At 38.3% G+C, this 25,032-nt stretch overlaps 1 protein-coding gene across 5 annotated transcripts in view; it reads right to left on the bottom strand.

Annotated features, from left to right (window-relative positions):
• Positions 1–1,232: 1,232 nt before the first annotated feature.
• The window catches only part of SOAT1 (sterol O-acyltransferase 1), a 59,419-nt gene continuing 35,619 nt past the window's right edge, over positions 1,233–25,032 (bottom strand). For all 5 annotated transcript variants that reach the window (XM_007188221.3, XM_028168037.2, XM_028168038.2 and 2 more), the window contains 13 exons: positions 14,715–14,863; positions 13,478–13,537; positions 12,645–12,752; positions 11,473–11,755; positions 10,654–10,732; positions 10,003–10,084; positions 9,653–9,698; positions 8,813–8,942; positions 7,107–7,204; positions 5,845–5,943; positions 4,666–4,801; positions 3,906–4,051; positions 1,233–2,381 (listed from right to left, as the gene is read on the bottom strand). In XM_007188221.3, coding sequence (XP_007188283.1) covers positions 2,325–2,381; positions 3,906–4,051; positions 4,666–4,801; positions 5,845–5,943; positions 7,107–7,204; positions 8,813–8,942; positions 9,653–9,698; positions 10,003–10,084; positions 10,654–10,732; positions 11,473–11,755; positions 12,645–12,752; positions 13,478–13,537; positions 14,715–14,863 — 1,473 coding nt within the window. In that variant the 3' untranslated portion in view covers positions 1,233–2,324. The remainder of the gene's footprint in view (positions 2,382–3,905; positions 4,052–4,665; positions 4,802–5,844; positions 5,944–7,106; positions 7,205–8,812; positions 8,943–9,652; positions 9,699–10,002; positions 10,085–10,653; positions 10,733–11,472; positions 11,756–12,644; positions 12,753–13,477; positions 13,538–14,714; positions 14,864–25,032) is intronic.

The following is a 25,032-nucleotide window of genomic DNA, read 5'->3' as shown; positions in this document are numbered from 1 at the left end:
CAACCCTCAGAATGGGAGAAAATATTTGCAAATGAAGCAACTGACAAAGGATTAATCTCCAAGATTTACAAGCAGCTCATGCAGCTCAATAACAAAAAAACAAACAACCCAATCCAAACATGGGCAGAAGACCTAAATAGACATTTCTCCAAAGAAGATATACAGATGGCCAACAAACACATGAAAGAATGCTCAACATCATTAATCATTAGAGAAATGCAAATCAAAACTACAATGAGATATCATCTCACACCAGTCAGAATGGCCATCTTCAAAAAATCTAGAAACAATAAATGCTGGAGAGGGTGTGGAGAAAAGGGAACCCTCTTGCACTGTTGGTGGGAATGTAAATTGATACAGCCACTATGGAGAACAGTATGGAGGTTCCTTAAAAAACTACAAATAGAACTACCATACGACCCAGCAATCCCACTACTGGGCATATACCCTGAGAAAACCATAATTCAAAAAGAGTCATGTACCAAAATGTTCATTGCAGCTCTATTTACAATAGCCAGGACATGGAAGCAACCTGTGTCCATCATTGGATGAACGGATAAAGAAGATGTGGCACATATATACAATGGAATATTACTCAGCCATAAAAAGAAACGAAATTGAGATATTTGTAGTGAGGTGGATGGACCTAGAGTCTGTCATACAGAGTGAAGTAAGTCAGAAAGAGAAAAACAAATACCGTATGCTAACACATATATATGGAATCTAAGGCAAAATAAAGGTCATGAAGAACCTAGGGGTAAGACGGGAATAAAGACACAGACCTACTAGAGAATGGACTTGAGGATATGGGGAGGGGGAAGGGTAAGCTGTGACAAAGTGAGAGAGTGGCATGGACATATATACACTACCAAATGTAAAACAGATAGCTAGTGGGAAGCAGCCGCATAGCACAGGGAGATCAGCTCAGTGGTTTGTGACCACCTAGAGGGGTGGGATAGGGAGGGTGGGAGGGAGGGAGACACAAGAGGGAAGAGATATGGGAACATATGTATATGTATAACTGATTCACTTTGTTATAAAGCAGAAACTAACACACCATTGTAAAGCAATTATACTCCAATAAAGATGTTTAAAAAAAAAAAAAAAACACCCTTCCAAAGCTCAGTCCTTACCAGCATAATCATATGTCATTCAAACAACCAAAATAATTCCTACACACCACACTGTATTAGCTATAGGCATCTTATAACATGGAACGTCACACAATAAAGTAAATTTTCTTGAAAATGATCACCTATTAATTTATTGCAACTAAAGTACACTACCATTAAAAGTATAATAATTGAGCAAATGCAGAAGCCAGCTTCTGGATCTTTAATATTCCCTTTAATATTAATGGTGGTGATTAATACTTATGTTAGACTTACTAGTCTGAAAAATAATTCACGTCAGTATTTATTAGATAAAATAACTGTATCAAAGGTTACTTCTAAATAACTTCAAAGAAGTTATTAACTTTTGTTGTTTAAACTTTCAGGTATCTTCCACATAAGTTCCACAATAAAATAATTTAAACACATGATTGACTCTGCAAGTTTTTAAAAATTACTTTAGAAGTTAAAAGAGGAAATATTTTTCTTTGTCCTGTGCCACTTCTTTTTCCCTTCCTACTTCTGTCCTCCTCAATATATAATACTATGGATGCAAACTCAAGAATTCAAAGTGAAAGGGATAATTTTGCTTCACAGACATCACGACCTACACTGTATAGCAAAAACAAGATAAAAATAGAATAGAACTGAACTTTAAAAAAAATACAAATTAGGATATATAACAAGATTATCTTTGGAAAAATAGATATTTTCTCTCTACTAGAAATAGCAAAACATTCCACATTATTTTCTTTCCCAATTGCATGGTTAATTAGCATACATTCCAACAATGCACATGAAAAAATTTCTAAGCCAGAGGTACTTAAATGATTTCTTCATCAATGTTTTGGCTAATTCAGTGGCCGAGAAAACATGATGTTTAGTCTCTAATTAGATGGAATCAAGAAACAAAACAGAATTTCTGAGGTTTAAGCTGGTATGACCCAGCAAAAAATCTGTCATTATATCAGCTACAAGTCTCCCTTCTCCCAAAAAGGAAAAAATTAAGAACTGCTTAAAAGTGTACAGGCTTCCAGGAAACTTCTAACAGCTCAGCTTCAGGTGACCTAGTAATGGAGTGAGCCATCTGTAAAGCCTGGAGTGGTCCAAATAACGCAGATAACTTCAGTAATGGCTGGAAACAGATGCTGGCCCCAAATCAGGTAGAATACCCCATCTTCAGTCAAGGAAGGAAAAACAAAGTCCAAGCTTCTAAAACACGTAACGACAAGTCCAGGAACGTGGCCGGATATAATCCAGAAATGTGGGCTTCGAGGGGGAAAAAAAGAATGGAAGAGTCGTTTATTTGTGTGCACTGTACGTAGGAGAGACAGGGTAGACAGGGGGTGTTAATGTTACACGTGGCCCGTCTCTAAAATGCCTCCCAGCATTTCAGTAACCTTTAAGCTATAAGCAGCTCACTAATTCAAAAGATGTTCATCATTTTTATCTACAGCACAGATTTACTTGATTTAGAAGCTTTACGTGAAGCTAAGTCCAGTAAACTCTACACAACTGCATGGACTCCTGACCAAATTCCAAATAGGCACTACCTTTTTTTCTGTATCTTGCATTTTGTTTTAGCACAGCCCTACTTTTAGTAGCCCAAAATCTAAATGGTGATAGGTTAAGGATGATAATATACACAAATTACTATAATACAAAGCTTAAATTACTGAATTATCTAAATGAGGAACAGATGAAATACTATGAACGTTCAGAAATAGAAAAGAGACTAGAGCAGGAATTTTAAACAGCTTCATGGGGACTTCCCTCGTGGTGCAGTGGTTAAGACTCCATGCAGGGGGCCCAGGTTCGATCCCTGGTCAGGCAACTAGATCCCACATGCATGCCGCAACTAAGAGTTCGCATGCCAGAAGTAAGGAGCCCATGTGCCACAACTAAGGAGCCGGTGAGCCGCAACTAAGACCCAGCGCAACCAACAAACCAACCAACCAAATAAATAAATAAGCTTCATGGACGACATTGCATCCAAATCAGATCTTGATAAAATCTGACAGGTGAAATCTGAGTGCAAAGAGCAGAGTGACCAGAGACAGAGTCCAGAGTCCAGAGCAGTTAGTTCAAATGCACAAAGGGGACTCATAGGAAATAAGGAGGGGATGTGAGGGCAGCATAGCAAAATCAGGGTGGACAGTAGAAGCTTTGGGAGAGAAACTGATTAATTTGATTTTGAACATCTTCAGTTATAGGTATCTGTGAGAAATACCCAAGCAGATGTATCAAGAAGCCCCCCACCCCAAATATTTGGGAGTTCTCTATAAGCAGCCGAAAGCTAAAGCTCTAAGAATGAGACTCTTACAAAATTACAAACAAGAAAACAACAACAAAAAAAGGGAAATAGGCTCCTAGGCATATGAGTCTAGCTGGACATTTTTATAGAGTTTATTACTTCGGGAAGGAAGAGGTAAAAGATGTGTATTTGGGCGTGGGGGTGGATACACATGCCACTGGGAAAACCTTGGAGAAGACCTACATTTTCAGGGCACAGGAAGAACATTACAAGGAGCTAAAGAAAAATCAGATAAAGAGAAAAAAAAAGAGAGAGAGAACCAAGAACTAGGAGAGTTCAATGGGAAGAAAACCAAAGAAAAGAAAAAGTTCAAGGACAGTGCAGTAAGATAAGTTCCTGCTTTTACTCCACACTTCCCTCCCCTTAACATTCATTTATCACCATCTCCACTACTCCCTTCTCCTTAACACTGCCCACCAACCCTCACAATCAGGGGACAAATAGGTTACTTCACCACTCCAGCCTGATTGATGACTCACATTTTTCAAGGGGCAGTGTTGACGTGCATACCACTCTTGAGAATAAAAGCACAGGAGGACTCCATTGCCCGCGAAAAGGGAAGTCCACATCAGAACATTCCAAATTGGCCTTTTCCGACTATCATTGGCAATGAAGTTGAAAGCCACTAAAGTTAGGAAAACAACAAAAAATATATATAGTCATCAAAACAAAATCTACCAGGAGATGAGGGCCCTCAGGTATCTGCTACAATCATTTAGTTATCATAAACAGCATCAACTGTGTATATACACGTTCTATTCTGGCCATTGGTCCCATAAGTAAAAATGAAGCTTCACTGTTGAAATTTATTAATCAGTGATTATTTGGAAATCAGTCAGTATTCAGAACAGGTGAAAACATATTTCATGGACGCATTCATATTCTAACTCGTCCCTCTCCACCCCACCCAAAAAAGGGTTAGTTTTTTTCAGAGGGTGAGCACTGAACAGAGTTTAAGAATGGTGAGGTTGTTTATAGTTTTTATGAGCTATCAAGTCAGTGTTATCAATAGTTTTCAAGAGGTTATTTAGTTCATTTCTCTACATCAAAGTGTAAGCATCTTGCAACAGAGTTGTACATAATTACTCAAAATTAATGTTCTTACCATCAGATAAACAACATTGCCTTGAAATGGTATTACTATTTACTATCTAGTTTTCTACATTGACTTTATATTTTATTTTCTAAATTTCTCTTTTAGCATGATACTCAGTACTCATGAGATGCCAAGACACTTACTTCCAAAGAACATGAAGAGCACAAAAAGCACTGGATAGAAAAAGTTCAAGCAAACAGCCAAGGCATATTCGTGCACTACAGCAGACACAGCAAAGACAGCTAACATGGCAGCTGACCTGAACTTCTTTGTGAAAAACTAGGGTAAAAGGAAAATATTAGAGGCAATTTTCAGAAAGTAAGTAATTAAACATGAACTTCATAAGACTTATAATTAACACACACTAAAGGCACCTATTTAATTATATTCATATTTGATTTTCTAAGTCTACTTGGAGTAATCCAATGTAATAAAATAATGACAAAAACATCTATGCTTAAAAATCCTTACTTTACTAAATGAGGCATTTTCAAAACCATTAATGTTGAAAGATCGAGCATATTTTCAAAAACATTAATAACTTATATTTGTAACTCACTATGGTTGACAAAACATAGTTTTCATTTATAAACGTACACATCAAATCTAGAGTAGCACTGTATGGTAGATTGGGCAGGTACCATTTTTACAGGTAACAAAACTAAGATTTAGAAACAAGGGACTTGCCTCATCCATAAGTCAAATTACATTTATAAATGAAAAAACATTCGAATACTGTGCTATTTGCACCACAAGACACTGTCATTTAGCCAAATAGTGCCCTTATTTAACAATTCAAACCTGCAATCCAGAGATACCAACGTTAATCAACCATGAGACTCAAGAGTACATTTCTTCAGTCTAAATAAGTTCTGCTCTAAAGAATGTCTCAAAGACATATATTAATAATCTATATCGGAGAGTTGTAAATCAGAACATAGGTGGTTTCTCCACTTCTAACAAAGGAAGAAAAACAAAAAAACAAATGGAAAAAGCTAGGGGAGATTATTTGTTGGCAATGAGACTCCAACAAAATGATCCATTACTGGTGGATCATTTCAACTTCTCCAAATGCCTGCATGCATTCTTACTTTGTAGTCATGTAAAATAAAAATCCAGAGCAAAAACATGGTCTTAGTACTACCTAGCAACTGTAGATACTGGTCTCAGTGCTATTCAAAGCAGAAGGTTTCTTAGACATTAATGGCTCACAAGAGAATTGAAGACAACTAAGTATAACTTCCTCCAGCTGCACAATAGTAATACTTTCTGGAAAAGAATCTCCATTTCTTAAACAACATTAACTAAATCTTGCTGCTTACCCAGAGAAAGTCCTTGTAAGCGTAGTAATATAGCCAGTCATGGACCACCACGTTCCAGGTCCTGTAATAGTTAGCGTATGATGTGGAGTTCCACCAATCCTAAGGAAAAAAAGCAAAGGTATACATATACACAGAAGCAAAGCAAAACCTACTCCCAGAGAATATACACACATAATATAACACCTAGAGCGTGTTATGATAAATTGTTAGTCCATACACTGACTTCAGAAAAATCTTCAAAGGCATTTTGAAGGCATTATTTGTGTTCAGTGTGACATTAATCCTAGTTCTATGGATGATTAAGTTCCCAGGTTCACTATCTCTTTATCACACAAATTATGATGGAAGATACACAACATTATCATTAAATCTAATGTTCATCTAAATAACAATCAGTAAATCCCCCGTACCTTGCTAAAACACAATGAGAGATTCTAAGGTCACACAGACTTAGATAGTATGATAACCCTCAAGAGCAGTTTGCTGGTATCATAAACAGCAAAATTTAAGTTGTACCACGAGTGAGATGGTGGCTTCCTCCAAGTCCTGGTGCTCCTTACATATATATATATATGTTTCTTACTCTAAGATCAGACCAATGGAATAAGACATATAAAATTTGCAACCCGCACTCGCTGCTTCTTTGAGAAAGGAGGGGTAGGCTGGGAGTGTTGCCAAAACATGAACAGACAGACAAAATTCTAGAGGGCTTTAGGTGGGATTACAGAACACTGTGAACCACTCTGCCTCTACTCTACAACTTAATTCCAACTTTGGAAGTGTAAGAATACTATCTGAAGCAGAATTAATGCCTTTCAAAATAAAGGAGGGAGAAGTTATTTCCTTCATGAACTGTTCAACAATCTTAAATAGAATAATTTGCTGAGATCACTCCTACAGCACCAGACGGCCGATTTCAAATGAATAAAAAGTCAGCAAAAAAAAAAAAAAAAAAAAAAAAAAAAGTCAGCAAAGTCTCAGAATGCCCTCTGGACACCTGCTTTCCCACTGTAATCCCCAATACAGGATCCAGTAGGAACCAAATGCGGTACTAAGGGAGCAGATTTAGAGGTAGAAGAAAAGACAAGACTACGCCACTTAAATCAGTAATAGAATTTCAGACTTAATATTGGTAAAAACTGTGGAAGAAAATGATTTCACAACGTTTATGTTAAAAAGCTAGTAGCCAACGACGCTCAAATACTTAACAATGAGGACACAAATAAAATGTGAAAAGGAAGATGAGTCCAAGTACACATTACCTTATAAAACATCCTGTCACCAAAGCGTAACATCTCAGCAAAGGCATTGAGCCAGCAGTGCAAAAAGGCAAAAAAACTAAGGAACAGTATCAGCACAGCTAAAAATAAGATGAACAATATTAAGACTCTTTCCAAATAGCTCACATACCAATCAGTTAATTATATGTCATCATTTGCTTAGCTGGAATTATTTTGTAAAATTAAAGTTATTATTCCAGCTTACCCATTCCAGAAATGATACAGTGTATTCTGAAAGTTAATTATTTTAACCTAATAAAGAAATAACTTTCTTCCAAGTGGGTTTTATAGACAAAAATGACCCAGCCTGTTTTTAATGGAAATGCCTAGATGTATGGCTTAACTTGGTAGTAAAAGCCCTTTAAAATCTGGCCGTGTATTCCTCTAAACTAGCTGTTTAAAACTGGGGGAGATTTTGCCCCCAGGAGATGGCTGGCAATTCTGGAGACATTTTTGGTTATCACAATTCAAGAGGTGGGCCTTGTGCTATGATATCTAGTTGTTAGAGGCCAGGATGTGGCTAATATCCTACAATGCACATGACAGCCCCCCAAACAAAGAATTATCCAGCCCAAAATGTCAACAGTGACAAGGTTAACTTATCTCTGCCTCTACTCCCAATGTAGCAAACATCATCCGCAACTGGACTTCTGCCATTCCCAAATACTCCATACCTTTGAATCCATCCCACTACCTGGAAGCAACTTTCCACCACCTCTCTGCCCAGCAAACGACTATTTATTTTTCAATACCCAATGTTAAATGTCATCTCCACTATGAGACAAAGTTCAACAGCACCTTAGTATATATATTACACTATATTTTAAAATATCAATTTACATGCCCATCCTTTTCATTCACTTGTTTTTTCAAAAAATATTAGTCTATTATGTATAAGACAATGTAGGAGAGACTATGACTGGCTATAAGACACAATCCTTCAGCTTATGGAATTTGCAGCTTAGTGAGGAAGACACACATATGTAACACATATCCCATCAGAGGGACAGATAAAAGAATTTATTGGAGTAAATCTTGAGGGGCAATCATGGAGGATTACTAGCAGATGTCTGGGAGAGAGGGAGAGGAAGAAAGAACGGGATGGCAGAAAACAATACCAACATTTAATGAGTAGAGAAAAGAGAAAGAGTAAGTAAAGGAAACTAAATGTAATTAAACTGCAAGCTTCCAGAGGATAAAGAGTATGTATGTCTGGTTCACTGCTATGTATGGTATGGCCAGAAAGACAGAAGAATAAAAGAGAGTGGCAAGACAGACTTCAAAATGTGGTCAACAGCACCCAATGCTTCATGGAGATCAAACAGAATAAGGGCTAAGCCAACTACTGGAGGAGATTAGAGATCTTAATAAAGGCCATTTCAATGACCTGGTCTGATTAGGAGCAAGATTACAGTGACTGAAGAGTGAACGGGAAGATAAAGCATGAATACAGACTATCCACAGTCAGAGAAAGCAAAACTTGCGTGAAAGAAGACAAATGGAAAGATTGGCCAGGGACTGGAAGGATGCTTCATCTGTCAGATAGACGGAAAGAGGTTAAAGATGGGTACAGATGCAGTAGATGAGTTTATAGCAAAAAGCAGGTAAATCAAAGGTGCTCACACGCAATGGCTTTCTATTTTCCTTGCAACTTTATGAATAGCCAAATTAACCAGTACCCGTGTTACCTGGCAAGATGGAGTTAAATATACATAAGACCAGAACGCGAGCGCTGAAGGGCTCCTGTTTGATATTCCGAAACAAGGGGGTGCAGAGCCTTTCAAAGACGTAGTACACATAAAAAAAGCAACCAAAAACCTGGAACATAACAAAGATAATTATAATAAAGAGAGCTTGATTAGGAAAGATGAAAAGTAATTTTTTTTCCTTCAAAAGAACATATATATGTGACCTGTAAACTAACATTTACATATATATTCCATTTAACACTAGTATATAAGATTGCCGAACTGTAATCCTTCAGATTACAATCCTTCAGTATTCAAGCCTAATTTCTACCATACCTATTCCCAACCCTTTACCAAATGGCATTTTTGAAAGATCAGACTCTGGAATCTCTCTTTCCTGCTACATGAAACTCATAACAAAAGAACCTATTTCATAAATGGGTATTTGATTGACACAAGATTTTAAAATGGGATCTTCTGGGATTTATGATTCTGATAAGGGGTCAAGGGAGTGTCAGACCACCTCCACACAGATATACATCCAAAAATAAAATAAAAAACAGAAAGGGAGGGGGAAATTAATGTAGATGCATACTGAAGTAACCAAACGGAATTATTTTACTTAAAAATTTTTTTTTTAATTGTAGAAAATTAGTTTTGATGTATTGGCAAAGCAAACACCATTTACTGAACTGGGAATAGTTTAAAGACTTCAGTAAGAGTTCTAGAGCTCCCAGGAGACATGAATTAAACAACACTTTAAATATATTCAATTATTATTATATTCAAATCCCCATCTCCCACCAGCCAACAAACCTTAGGCACTTAAAAAAAATTTACCTGTGCAAACTGCATAGCCACGTAACCCCATCTTACAATGGGAGTCCTAAAACGGAAGAAACAAAATTACTTTCTAAATAAAGTAAATAAATGAACTTTAAAAAAGGTCCTCACAGTATCTTCCCACACAGAACATCATTTTTGACATAGGAAAAACTTGTATAATTCTGTCAAGAATGACTGAAATCAAATCAGATTGCTAGAATCACGATCTGGGGTTTCCCATGCCAGCAAGAAAATTAAAACCCATTCTAACTGCTCTGTAGCACTACATGAACTGGTCTACCTACCCCACCTCCTTCCTGGCACACTCCTGGTGCTACCCCATTTCTGCTTCATAATGCCATTACCTGGGATAGTTGTCACGGTAGATGAGGGTAGGAGCAAATAAGAAGTACAAGTACTGGTTGACTGTGGGTACTGGAACAGTGCCTGGAAAAGGAAAACTATGCTTAGACTGGAGGCTCTTCAATTTCTTTCAGCAAAACTGAAAGAGGAAAATAAGCACAGAACAGGGAAGACAAAAAGCTACCTCTCCTTAGCTCATGTTGTTTCTTCCTGCTCTCCCAAAATGATGACTTCTTATTCCTGAATTAATTGAATATTACCAATCCCTCTAAACTAAGTTACTCCTGTGACTTAGACATAACTTCTAGAGTTTGAAGCAGCAATTCAAGAAAAGTAAGCACACGGGGTGTAATGACTCTATTAACATTCTATACAAATAATGCAAAAGTTGCAAGAGTCTAATGATCAATGTTTTAAATTTTGGGGACCAAAGGTAAAACAGAAACAATCAGGAAACAGTGAGAAGGTCTTCCAAATCAATACAGATCATATATATATATTTTTTCCTCCTCTCCCAACAGTTTTTTTTTTTTTTTTTGGATCCTTGTATTTAAAATGAAACATAATGTCTACAGAATGTAATATGCCATTCCAGTAAACACCAAAGGTTGAAATACCCTGTGAATAATCCTTTGACTTATGGAATTACATACTTGATTTCTCCTTGGCTGAATTGAGTACCCGAGGCACATTCTCTCTGACAAATGAGTGCGCCTTCATTATAAAACGAATCTACAAAGGAGGGGGGAAAAAAGATGAATTTTCTTTCATTGACTTGTCTCCTATAAGCAGCCACAGAACAGCACTAGATTATAAACACACAAAGAACTTAATTTTGTATATACCAACTCAAACTCACTTTTATGGACTAAAACAAATGAAAAACAAACTCTAAAGAGAGACATGTTATTACTCAAATTATTTTGCAACTAACAGCACCATCTGTTACAGGTATATTACAAATTAAGAAATTAAAAGCCTGTTCAAAGAAAGTCTCCTGAAAGGGTCCTTTCCATCAGTCAAACAGAGCATTACAGACAGCCAAACCGAACATTACAGATAGCCAATAAAAGTCAGAAAATTCTGAAGGGCGTACAAACAAAATAAATCTTTTAGATGGCTATATGACAAAACAATGAATCTGACACTTCAAAAGTAGAGTTTTTAATTACAAAAGTATTTTATACTTTAGATGGCTTCTACACAAAGTGTTCAAGAACAAAATTTGAATTCATCCAGAACAGTTCAATGTAATTTATTTCAATTATCAAGAATCAGAGAACACTGAAGCTAGAACGAATTTTAAAAGACAAGATGATGTAGTTTAACACTTTAATTTTATAGATAATAGCACAAAGAACCAGATATGAAAATTTATCCAACTAATACAACAAAAAATAACAATTATTATTGTTATTATTATTATTATTAACTAAGCAAAGCACTGTATTGAGCAACACTCAAAACCTTACCTGTTCGAGTATAACAATGAATCGGGAAGCTGGTGGTAGTGTATACACTAATACAACATAAAGTGGTCCCAAACCTAGAACTCCAATCTGGAAGACCACAAAAAGGAAGCAATGCAAGACAGAATGGACTACTGGATGAGAACTCCTGTGATAGCCTCTGGCCCAGTGTTGAAACAGGAAATAGGGAACTGTAAGTGTACATAAGAACATGGTGCACCACGTCCACATAGCAACAGTAAGTTTGCCAAAAGCATAAGACATGAGATTGAACTCAAGCACTAGCCTGGGGGAAAAAAGCACAGAGAAAGAACTCAGAAGTGGATTTTTAATACGCACTGATTTATAAAATTAAAAACTTTCAGACCCAAAACTTTCAACTTTAGGAGACACAACAACACTAATACACAGAAGTCATGGATGTAACACTCGTGCTCCTAAGCCTCAGCTTCATAACTTATTTATCTATTTTCTAAAAGCTCTAGGATAATATGGTCTTTGAACGTAAGATACCTAAACTACTAACCTAAGATAACAAGACTCTGAACTTCTCAAAGATTAGATTCTGACATTAATACATTTTAAAGTCTAAAATATGCTATGGGAAATATTTAAATATTTAAAATATTTAAATGTTTAAATAGCAATCATTTATGTACAAAAGATGATTTTGCAGAATGAAATAGTACAATTTGAAAATCTAATATACTATTATGATTATCTCAAATTTTAATTTACTAATAAAGCACATAATTCAATGTATGATTATCACACTGTCATTTTTAGTTATAATTTGATTTTTATATTAAAAATATCATGTTTTTCAAATGTTAAATTCCAATAAACTACCTATTTTTAGAAACAACTTAAAATGCATACCCATAGCAGAAAAACTGGTAAGTCATATATACAATATTCTCTCATTTAGGAAAATTACCTAGAAACTACTAAGATGGTCTATTAAAATAGACCATTTTAAAAATAAAAGTCATAAAACTTCTAATATTCTTTTTAGTTGTACTTTTCAGGAGAGAGAACTCTCACCCTCAAATCAGCTGCTTTGGGATTTTCTGAAGCAATTTAACCAAATCATCTTTTTTCAAAATTTAAATATAGTGAAAACTCCCAACACCCCATGCATCAACTAAGCAAACAGGTATACAATACTGTCTTACCTTCCTTCATCAATGTAATCTACTACAAGTGTGCTGAGAATGAAGAGAATGAGGAGGGCAATGAACATGTGATATATTGTTCTGATGTGGTCCACCTCAAACAGCTCACTGTAAATGTAGTTCAAAGAAAATTAATCGATATTTAATTTTAAAACACCATATATTAAAGACTTTACTTCAAAGCAGTTCAGAAGATGCTTAATCCACGCTCCAAAAACATCTCAAACAGTAATCACAGAACATTACTCATGAATATCAGTATTCTAATGAAGAAATCAATGATAAATAATCAACTCAGACAGTATTTCAAAAGAAATATTCATTACCTACTCAAAATGTACCTTTAATTTTCAGTTCACAAATGAAGTTGCCACAATTAATTTACATTGCCTATTTTTTTCCCCATAAAATCTATACAATCGGGGTTCTAAAATAAGTAAATCTGAGAAAACTATCAAGTCTCAAAGTTGGCTAGCCAAAGAAGAGATGAAAAAAATTTATGTATCAAGAAGACAGCACCACCGAAACTCTCTTGATGTGGTTTACCTAAGTAGAAAATTTCTGTTCTAGCAGCACAACTTCAAGGAATTTATCAGAGGACCAATAAACATTCTTATCTCCAACTCCTCCTTTGAAACTAGATACAGAACCAAAAGATCAGAAAGGAGGAGCAAGAGATGGCAAATGTACAAAAAGAAGTATCAAAACCATGTATTACATGAATACAGAACAAACCTATTAAACATTCATAGAGTACTCAGTGATTCTAACCATCAGAATAGTTTGATTTTTTAAAATTCAAATAATTAACAAAAGCAACTAAAAATACTCACTCTAAGAGAGATCGCCTTATAACAAAAATCTTTCCATGTTCTGGAGGTGCTCTCAGATCTCTGGGAAGAGCAAAAAATTAAAATATGAATACTTCAAGTATTACAAGAAATTCAAACCTATGGATAAGAAAAGCAATATTACCAACTACAGCTTATAATATTAACTGCCTTCTCACTATGATCCAGGTACTGTGTTAGGGTTTTATGCATGTTTTGTCATTTGCTCCTTCTGAACAATGCTGTGAGGTAGGTGCAGACATATCTGATTAGGAAGGAAGAGATGTTAGGCAAACCTAACTAGAGCAGCACTCAAAAAGACCCCACAGCCCAGCCCCTATGGAGATGCATTCCTGGAATCACAGGCTGACAACCACTCTTCCTTCTCCTAAACACCCCTAAGGACAAGCCTCCAGCCATACTTTACTCAGTTCACATACTATTTTTGGTCTGTCCTCCAAAACTGCACTGATGTTTATGATACCCTCCCCTAAGGTCTTCCAACAATCCCCAACAGCCTCCTGATCTAAAAGGTTACCTCCAGTTACTAAAACCTCACATTTTAACATCTAACGTTATCACCTTCTTTAGGGCTTCTTGCAGTACCATTAGCACTTCTGCTATGGTTAGCTATTCTGGTCAAAACAGTTCTCCAGAACAGGAGACTGACAGAGACCAAAGAGGCATAAAACCAAGGAAAGCACAAAATGGCAAATTAGCACACACTGGCCTTGGATAGCCTTCCCTCTACTGCTCTGGATGACTGACCAATTAAAATAACGTATACTAATTGCACTGTACTTTATTACAAGTACTGTATAGAGTACAATAGAGAGGCAGTATAAGACACAGTGAAGAGCACGGACACTGGGTTCAAATCCCCACTGTGTAATCTTGGACAACATTTAACTGCTTCGTGCTTCAGTTTCCTAACCTGTAATATGCAGCTATATTATGTGCCTCACAGGGTCATTGTTTGGTTTAAATGTAAAGCATTCAACAAGTGTTGGCTATGTTGTTTTATAAGTCAGCATGGTCTTAAATGAGGTATGCATGTTTGTTATAATCCACATATTAAGATGAAGAAACCCACCCTTCAAGTGTTTAAAATAGCAATACATGGCTAATAAAAAAGGTAGTGTGGTGTGAATCCAGGCTTTTTTAGTGCAATCCACATTGAGACCACTGAGCTGTGCTAGAGTAGACTTGTGCATTAAAAGAAACTATTACTCGTACTTACTTAGCTCTGTGGCTGTTCTCTCCTTCAAGAACAGAAAAGGATGTGAGAGCACAACCACCATTGTCTAATGATGCAGATTTTTCAATGAGATTGGTCACAAAATCATCAAAGTGACTGCCAACTTCCTTCATAAAAAAGGGCTTCAATTCCTAGAATTTTAAGACAAATAAAGGAAAACATTAGGAGCTAACTAGCTTATGAGTTGTTGACATTTTTTAAAGGGTTCTCCTAAATAGAGCTGGATCAAAAGGAATCCATGATAAGTGAATTCACAGGAATAAAAACAGAAAAGTGATTTCTACAGCTGACCTGTAGTTTCAGAAACTGCTACTGAAAAAGCAACATGATGATTTGTCTTTTTAAGAATGTATACCCTTTGGACTTCCCTGGTGGCACAGTGGTTAAGAGTCCGCCTGCTGGGGCTTCCCTAGTGGCGCAGTGGTTGAGAATCTGCCTGCCGATGCAGGGGACGTGGGTTCGAGCCCTGGTCTGGGAAGATCCCACATGCTGCGGAGCAACTAGGCCCGTGAGCCACAACTACTGAGCCTGCGCATCTGGAGCCTGTGCTCCGCAACAAGAGAGGCCGCGATAGTGAGAGGCCCGCGCACTGCAGTGAAGAGTGGCCCCCGCTTGCCTCAACTGGAGAAAGCCCTTGCACAGAAACGAAGACCCAACACAACCAAAAATAATTAATTAATTAATTAATTAATTTAAAAAAGAAAAAAATGAATATCTGCTTAAAAAAAAAAAAAAAAAAGAATCCGCCTGCCAATACAGGGGACACGGGTTCAAGCCCTGGTCCGGGAAGATCCCACATGCCGCGGAGCAACTATGCCCGTGTGCCACAACTGCTGAGCCTGCGCTCTAGAGCCCATGAGCCACAACTACTGAAGCCCATGCACCTGGAGCCCACACTCCGCAACAAGAGAAGCCACTGCAATGAGAAGCCCGCGCACCGCAACAAAGAGTAGCCCCGTTTGCCGCAACTAGAGAAAGCCCGCGCGCAGCAACGAAGACCCAACGCAGCCAAAAAAATTAAAATAAATAAAATAAATTTTAAAAAAAAGCATGTATACACTTTTAGGCATAAATCAAAGTAATCACCTACTAAATGAACTCCTACGAATGATATACGAAAACAGAATAACAGAAATGCTAAAAATGACATTATTTTTTTCTCTTCAAATTTTTATACGGAAAACAAAAATCAATATTATGTCACCATTATATAATTTTAAGTCCCCTTTCTTCTCAAGCAACCCCTTCAGCGCCAAGTGTCCAGTGTTTATATTGAATATTTTAAGTCATGTCATTTCTCTGTGATACCAACATTTATACAATAATGTATATTCCTACCTCCACAGCTATATAGTTATCTAACTATAACACACACTTTTATAACACAGAATTGTTATACATTTTAACACTTTAAAACTTACAGTTTTTGAAAAGTATGAGGCAAAAAAAATTTTTTTCTTCAAATTATAATGGGCCACCTACTGTGGATGCTCAAATTGTAAATTGTGGTATTTTAAAATTGGCAGGACTCATCTACACAAAGGAAAACAAAGTGTTACTAATTTTTCAAGGAAAAAAAATGCTCTCTCCTCTAACTATATTATTTAGGTTGAACCTAAAATATCTGAAGTAGCCTTTTTTCTGGATTCTGTTTTTGTTTTTGTTTTTGTTTTTCTGGACTCTGTTTTAACAAGAGCTTGGCCAAGTCTTTTAAAAGTAAAGCCTGGGGCTTCCCTGGTGGCGCAGTGGTTAAGAATCTGCCTGCCAATGCAGGGGACACGGGTTCGAGCCCTGGTCTGGGAAGATCCCACATGCAGCGGAGCAACTAAGCCCGTGAGCCACAACTACGTGAGCCACAACTACGAGCCTGTGCATCTGGAGCCTGTGCTCCGCAACGGGAGAGGCCGTGACAGTGAGAGGCCGTGACAGTGAGAGGCCGTGACAGTGAGAGGCCCGCGCACCGCGATGAAGAGTGGCCCCCGCTCGCCACAGCTGGAGAAAGCCCTCGCACAGAAATGAAGACCCAACACAGCCAAAAATAAATAAATTAATTAATTAATTAATTTTAAAAAAAAAAGTAAAGCCTGAAAATATTAATGTATCTAATGGAACTATATGAAGGTTTTTCAAACTATTTCCTTCCAGAGTTCCCAAATGTTTTTGGGGTCCCAGGCAGTGAGAACTGGGCACAAAAGCCTTTCTGTGTTCCCCATTTCTTGTTTGTAGGAAATAGGCTTCATTCAGCCTCCTTGACCTTCCCAGAGTTCCAAAGGGAAGGTTCAAACAGCTGTTTATCAGGGAAGGGAGGGGATGCAGAAACAAGGGCAGAGCAGTCAAGAAACAATAGTGCAAGCCTTGGGACAGGGTCCTGACTCCTCCTCAAGGAATATACAATATCTTTGAGCTCTTCTGCACAACAAAGGCCCCCACCCAGATGGAGGATGGCAACTTTAGGCTGAGTGCAAGATTCCTGGAGCACCGTCCCGTTACCTCACCACCAACCAATCAGAAGGAACCATACACCCTACAGCCCTCACCCCAAATTTTGCCTATAAAAACTTTTACCCCCAAACTGTAACAAGGAAGAGCCAACTGTGACTCCAAGTTGGATCTGTTTCTTTTAACCTTTGCGTTTCGTTGCTTTTGTTATTATAATCACTGTCTATAGCTGTAAGCACACATAATGGCCTGCCACCGGGAACCCCTGTCCCTCTGTCTGTTAAACTAAAAGGCCTTTGTTCAGCTCACAGAGAAACATTCTGACCCTGCCCACCTGTGAATGGCTGCAGAAAAGACAAAATTAACACATCCCCTCCTCAAGATAAATGGCCTTTTCTTTACTTCCTCACCTCCTCCCCATCTCTTCTATAAAAGAAACTGGCAACCAGACCCTGAATAAGATGGTTTTGGGGGGGCTGACCCTAGTCCGCCATCTTCTCGGTCTGCTGGCTTTCCGAATAAAGTCGCTATTCCTTGCCTCAACACCTCGTCTCCTTGATTTATTGGCCTGCTGTGCGGCGAGCAGAGTGAGCCTGGACTCAGTAACACAAACTCCGATGTTTCAGTTTACTTGGCCTCACTGTGTGTCAGGCACACAAACCTTGTTCAGTAACAATAGCTGATGGAGATGAAAAATACGAGATATACACATATGAACAATACACAGTAGACTACCTAAATGTCACCTGAGAAATAGAACCATTAATGAAAAGACTCAAAGAACATATAAAAGTTTAGCAAAGAAAGCAAACCGGAGATGACTGGAAATGCCTTTTTTGAGCTGGATGTCAAGCTGAAACCTTTAAGGATCTCAGTAAGTAGGACTTAAGATTAACTGAAAAGTGGGAGGAGGAGACAATATGATGAAAACCCAAGAGAGGAAAGTATTAGCCAAACAGAGAATGTGAATGATGCTGCCCGATTTTAAGGACAAAAACATACAGAACCTATCTATGTTCCCTGGAAGAAATAAAGAGTTTTATAAAATTATTTGTTCATATTAAGGTTATCAAATAGTATTTTATTTTAGTTCCTTTTGCTCATTTCAATTATATGCCCATCTTCATTCTGAAATTTTTCAATAGGCGTGATGCTGTTACCGAGTCCAAGCTCGCTCTGCTTACCTCACAACAGGCCAATAAATCGGGAGAGGAGGTGTTGAGGCAAAGAATACGACTTTATTCGGAAAGCTGGCAGACCGAGAAGATGTGAGGACTAGGGTTTCCAAAAAACCGTCTTATCGGGGTCTGGATGCCAGTTTCTTTTATAGAACAGAAAGGAGGAGGAGGTGAGGAAGTAAAGTAATAAGGCCATTTATCTTGCAAAAAAGGAGGGGATGTGTTAATTTCTTCTTTTCTGTAGCCATTTACAGGTGGGCAGGGTCAGATTGTCTCCCTAAGAGCTGAACATAGGAACTTTAGTTTAACATTCAGGCAGAGGGGCAGGGTTCCCCGAGTCAGGCCATTATGTATAATAACAAAAGCAACGAAAAGCAAAGGTTAAAGTAAAAGAAACAGACCCAATGTGGAGTCAAAATTGGCTCTTCCCTGTTACAGTGCTTCCCTAACCAAAAACAAAACAAACACCCAAAAAAGTGACACTCAAACAAAAAAAGGAGCGGGGGGCTGGGCTATTTTCTCATTAAGTTCTAGCATTGGACTGCTTAATAAATGAAGGTATTTTTCAGGTACAAAAACGCTGTCTCACGTAGAAATATACTAAAAGAGAAGAAGGGAAAGAATTCGTTCATTCCACTAAGTGCTAGGTGTAGTTCTGGGCACTGCTGCAGGCACTGGAGATCCAACAATGAACAAAACCTAGTGCCTGCCCTCATGGAACTTAAAACTCCAGTGGGGGTAAACAGGACATACAGTATGCCAGATGGTGTTAGGGAAAGAAAGAAAGAGAAGGGACTGGGGGAAAGAGGGTGCTATTTTTCATAGAGAGGTCAGAGAAAGCCTCAAAAATAAGATGACGTTTGATAAGATCTGAAGAATGTAAGAGGGCAAGTTAGTCAATACCTGTGGGAAAAGTACCAGAAGAAAGAAGCGTTAAGGGTAAAAAGCCCTGAGGCAGGAACACCCTTGAAATATTTGAGTAATAGCAAGGAAACAGGACATTATAGTTGAAGCAAAAGAGTGATAAGAGTTGAGGTCAGAAAAGAAGGGGAGGGTGGCAGGAGAGGGGCGAAACCATGTAAGGTCTTAACACTTTACCCACTATTCACATTAGTGCATTGAAATTTTATTCAACATTAAAAAAGAAGCCTGGAATCTTTTAACTAGGATTCCTCATACTCTGGAACTAGCACCCTTCCCAATTAAGTATCGGGTTAAGTAGACCAGAAGCATGGGAAAAAAACAAGCCACAATGAATGTTATAAAAATATCAGTAAAAGCTGGTATTTATCTACCCAACTCAAATGAAAAATACTCAACTTCTCACGGCACAAGCTCGTGCCTTACTACTCGCCCACAGATGAGCCGTTGCCGTACATGCCCCAAAACTTGCAATTTCCACAGCCTACAGCAACCTCCTTATCCTCACCCTCCTCATCAATCAAACCATTCTCTTTTCCCCTTCTTTTTCTCCCCATACTCCAAAACTCCTACTGTAAGCAAAGAATGTTGCCCACCATTCCAGTTCTACAAGGATCAAACCACTGCCACTGCAGTCACCCACCCTTAAGGGGAATTCAGGATGGAGAAAACAAGGAAGCATTCCATGCTTTGGATATACTGACCCCTAGACAGTAAATTGCACATCTAAGGAAAATTTTCAAATGGCCCCAGATTCTTGCATCTTCCTGTACATAGAAAAGTACTAAAATCATTAATTTGAGATGTCTATTCTTTGTGATTAGCAGTAATCCTCCTATGCTTGACTACATGTTTTTCCCAGGCAAAAATCTCATATATATCCTGGCTCCTCTCCTGCCTCTCTTTTTTTTTATTATTAATTAATTAATTAATTTTTATTTATTTTTGGCTGTGTTGGGTCTTCGTTTCTGTGCGAGGGCTTTCTCTAGTTGCGGAGACCGGGGGCCACTCTTCATCGCGGTGCGCGGGTCTCTCACTGTCACGGCCTCTCTTGTTGCGGAGCACAGGCTCCAGACGCGCAGGCTCAGCAGTTGTGATGCACGGGCCTAGTTGCTCTGCGGCATGTGGGATCTTCCCAGACCAGGGCTCGAACCCGTGTCTCCTGCATCGGCAGGCAGACTCTCAACCACTGCGCCACCAGGGAAACCCTCTCCTGCCTCTTTTGAACAGTCTCCTCAGAGCCACTAAGAGGCTATTTCTTGGGCTATGAGGTCCCTGAATAAGGTTCCTGAATAAAAACTTAACTCACAACTTTTACCTTTTGAGTTGTTCTTTCAGTGGACAGTGAAACTGAGCAGGAGCCTGCATGGCCCTTCCAGGTATAAAAGCCTTTCTGTGTTTCCTGTTTCTTGTTTGTAGGAAAAAAGCTTGAGCCTCCTAGACCTTCCCACAGTTCTAAAGGGCAGATTCATGCAGTTACTAATTAGGGAATGCAGAAACAAAGGAAAAGCAGTCAAGAAAGATAGTTCAACAATAAAACAGAGTCCTAGTTCCTCCTCAAGGGATATACATAACAATCTGATACATATCTTCGAATTGTTCTACAGGAACAATTCCAGGTGGAAGATGGGAACTGCAGGCTCAGACCCCAGACTGGTCTCACCCAGGTTGATTTGAGATTCCTGGAACAGCACACTGTTACCTCACCAGCAACCAATCAGAAGAAAGTCATACACCCTACAGCCGCCACCCCAAATGTTGCCTTTAAAAACTCTTCCCTGAAAACCACCCAGAGTTCATGTCTTCTGAGCATGAGCCACTCATTCTCCTTGTGTAAGCAAATAGGGTAGGGGGTCCCCAGAGAAAGAAAACTAGGCATGGCTTTCTTGACATCTGAGAAGCCATTTTTGGCCTAAGTAATATTGTGATCTAAGCCTGGTCACAATGCTTGCCCTTGAACAGATCTCATAATTAATGATCTTAAGGGAAGTAAGGGAATGCAGAACAAAGGAAAAGGAGTTAAGAAACAATAGTCCTAGTTCCTCCTCAAAGGATATACATAATATCTTTGAGTTCAGCAGGAACTAAGGCCCTCACGCGGGTGGAGGATGGAGTAACGATGTTGACCCTCATGACTTCAACTAAAGCTTAGACTCTGTGGACTTTTGGCCCAATTCTATGTTTCTCAGCTCAAGCCCCTCCATGACTATGCATGTACCCTTGGCTTAAAACTTCCCCAATTTTGCTGTTGGGGAGACAATGCTTTGGGAAAGATCCCCAGTGTTCTCCAAGTAATAAATCCTTCTCCCACTCTTTGCCTTGGTTGTGTCTTTTGGCTTGACACCCACCAAGAAGTGAACCCAGTTTTTCGGGTAACACTTGCTTGGTCCTTGCAATAACTTTTCTCTGCTCCAAACTCTGATGTTTTGGTTGTTTGGTTTCACACTGCACCAGGCACACAAACTTGGGTTTGACAACAACAGCATGAAGGCATTTCTTAATGCTGATGATATAAAATTCACATTTTACGGCAAGACGAGAAAGATTTAAACATATTTTCCTTTGCCTGTTTGGACCTCCTCCCTCCCCCCTTTAGTGTGTATTGTGCATGTGCATTAACCAAACCTCCTTAGCAGATAACATTCTTTCTTAATCTCATCAAGGGTCACGACTCCTTAGGAGATAACCTTCCTTCTTAATCTTGTAAGGGGCCCCAAAGACCATGACCTACTACCTGCTTTGTACTTCTAGATCTGGATTGTGTCAACTGTCAATAATCTTGTCATTTAATGTACAGCCCTCTATCTCAAAAACTTAATATAACTGTCTATGACCTCTCATAGGCAGAACAGTTCTTGGAAATTTCTGAGAGGCTGTTCCCAGGTTATAATCCTCAATTTGGTGTGAATAAGATTGTCCACTTCTTTCTTAGAAGGACTTACTAATTTTTTTCATCAACGATGCCTTTGTCCTCTTTCTCTGAGGAATTAAAGTTGATTGAAGCTGCTGCCACTGGGACACAAGGAAGAACTCTATTGTGGACACTATTAAGTTTCCTTAACCTCCTCCTTTCATGTATCCAAGTACTGATAGAAATAAAGAGTGACTGCTTATTACTGTCATTCCCTTTGTAAGAGGGAATATAGGAAAACACAGTACAAGAAGTGCTCCACTTCTGCCTTCTTCTGAGTTCTTCTATTGCATGAAACTTGTGTTAATTAGAACTTCAAAACGTGACCATAATAAATCTGTCTAAAAATGTCTATCAGTAACCTGAAAATGTCTATCAGTAACCTGAAAAGGAGATAAGCTTATAGGCTTTCTAATTTACTTATCTTCTCAATCTCATCTCTATTAACATTAATTTCATCCAGCCCATGGACTACATGATTGTTCCAGCACAACAGATGGACAGAAGGACAACAGAAGGAAGGAGGCAGGCAGTTAACTAGAAACTAGATAAGCAAGGTGCTTAGATAATCTATCAAAGAACCTCATTTTTAAAACAAGCAGCTAAAGGAGACAACCTCTAAGATTCTAAGAATGGGGAACAACCACCAAGAAGCAAAGATTCTACGGTTGGAACGCAGTGAAGGCACGCACAAGTGATCAGAGACAAGGCTGGAGAAGCAAATAGGGTCTATAGTTCATGACAGATCTTTTAAGGTTTTGTTTTGTTTTGTTTTTTTTTTTTGCCATGTCACTCGGCTTGCAGGATCTTAGTTCCCCAACCGGGGATTTATTTATTTATTTATTTATTTATTTATTTATTTATTTATTTATGCCACACCGTGTCTTAGTTGCAGCACACGGGATCTTCAGTTGCAGCATGTGGACTCCTTAGCTGTGGCATGCATGTGGGATCTAGTTCCCCGACCAGGGATTGAACCCGGGACCCCTGCATTGGGAGCATGGAGTCTTACCCACCTGACCACCAGGGAAGTTCCCCCAATCAGGGATTGAACCTGGGTCCTCAGCAGTGAAAGCAAGGAGAAGTCCTAACCACTGGACCACCAAGGAATTCCCCCCATTTTAAGAATTTTTCATTTTATCCTAAGGGCAACTGAAAACCAATGATGTTTTAAGCACAAGGTTTATAAACATATTCAGAATTGCACTTCAGAAAGAGAACGCTTCTAAAAAGCCTTCCAAACAGAGGTTACTTTGGACTGAGTCTTAAAATGAGAAAAGAGCAGGGTCGTTTACGGATAAAGTAACACTTACAGAGGCATGAAAAAATTAAAAAGTAGGCTGAGAGAAAGAAACACAAAATAAACATGTACACTCTGAGTAGAGAGTATAAAAATATTATACTCTGGAACTTCCGGGTTGGTGAACCCATGGTGACGCAGGGAGAATGGCTCACTCAGAGAGCATGGAAGCTTCGCACCCTTTCCCCATACTTGCCCTGTGCACCTCTTCCACCTGGCTGTTCCTGAGCTATTATATCCTTTTATAATAAACTGGTGATCTAGTAAATAAAAAAAATTAAAAAATAAAAATTATACTCTGACTTCACAAGGTCATATCACTAGTTCATGAATTACTTGTTTCTCTGATTCACCACCTGGCTTTGCACAGAGAATCTTTTAACCTCACAGTGGCATGGAACCAGAAACCTGACCTTTTCGGGCAAAGCAAGTAACACAACAGAACAGGTAATACAGCGTTTAAATTGAATCCCCAAGAGAGGGCTCCCCTAACAATTCACTCTAACGTATACTGCATCTTATTCTTTTCCATCATTGCACTTAATACAATCTAAAATGCTTTATATTTCTATTTTTTGGTGTCTTAATGTCCACCTCCCCCACCTGACTTTAAAACCATGTCTATTTGTTAACCACTCTACAGTCACCTCTCAGCAAAACAACTGCCAAGACTGTACGTGTTAAATATATTTCCAGACAGCTTTTGATATCAACTCCTGCCCCCGACACCCCTGCTCATACCACTGCTTGCTTTATTCGATATCTGTTATAAAGCAGAAAGTAGATATCTAAAACAAAACAAAACTACATAGCCCTGACTTCTTTGTGGAAACTATAAAGGGAAAGGAACTAAAAATCACTACTGTTGTTATTGTTGATAATGGCTGTTAATAACTGAATGACTGCTTTATGCTAGATACTCTCTTAGGGGCTTTTAAATATTATTTCTAGTCTTAAAACAGTCTTTGAAGTAGGCAATAGAATTCCTATTTTACATATGAGAGATCTAAGCGTGAACAAGTCAAGTGATGTGACTTACCCAAGGTCACCACTTGTAGGCTATAGAACTAGGATCAGAACTCCAGTCTATCTGACCTCAGAGTTCGCATTACATTATATTGCTTTCCACTGTACTTTATATAAAATAGCTTCTATATGATTAGCACCATAAGCCAAAAGAGTAAAACCTAAAAAGTCAATGATGTACATACGTGTAGCCTGAAAATGGTAGGTAATCTAGTAAACAGGTGTTGTTTAGCTTAGTTCTATTACAAACATTTCATCTGAAGGCATCAGTGTAGAAGAGGTTTAAAGTCCTAAACGGTGCATTGTAATAAATTCCTCCTACAGAGTCAAAAAAAGTCTTGAGTATAACTGTTACATAATCCTTAATACAGGAAGCCAAAGGTTCAAGATAAACCAGGAACTAATCAAATTAGAGCTCTGAATTTTAATCCCTTTTTATTTAAAATAAAATTCATCCTGGGCTATTTCCCAATTTAAGTTAGACTACAATATTCTTGATATCATATTGTTATCAGTCTAAACTGA

This window comes from Balaenoptera acutorostrata, chromosome 1 (assembly GCF_949987535.1).
Source record: "Balaenoptera acutorostrata chromosome 1, mBalAcu1.1, whole genome shotgun sequence".
NCBI classification, from domain to species: Eukaryota; Metazoa; Chordata; class Mammalia; order Artiodactyla; family Balaenopteridae; genus Balaenoptera; species Balaenoptera acutorostrata.
The sequence above is the reverse complement of the archived record's forward strand: the minus strand, read 5'-3'. Positions and strand labels throughout refer to the sequence as shown.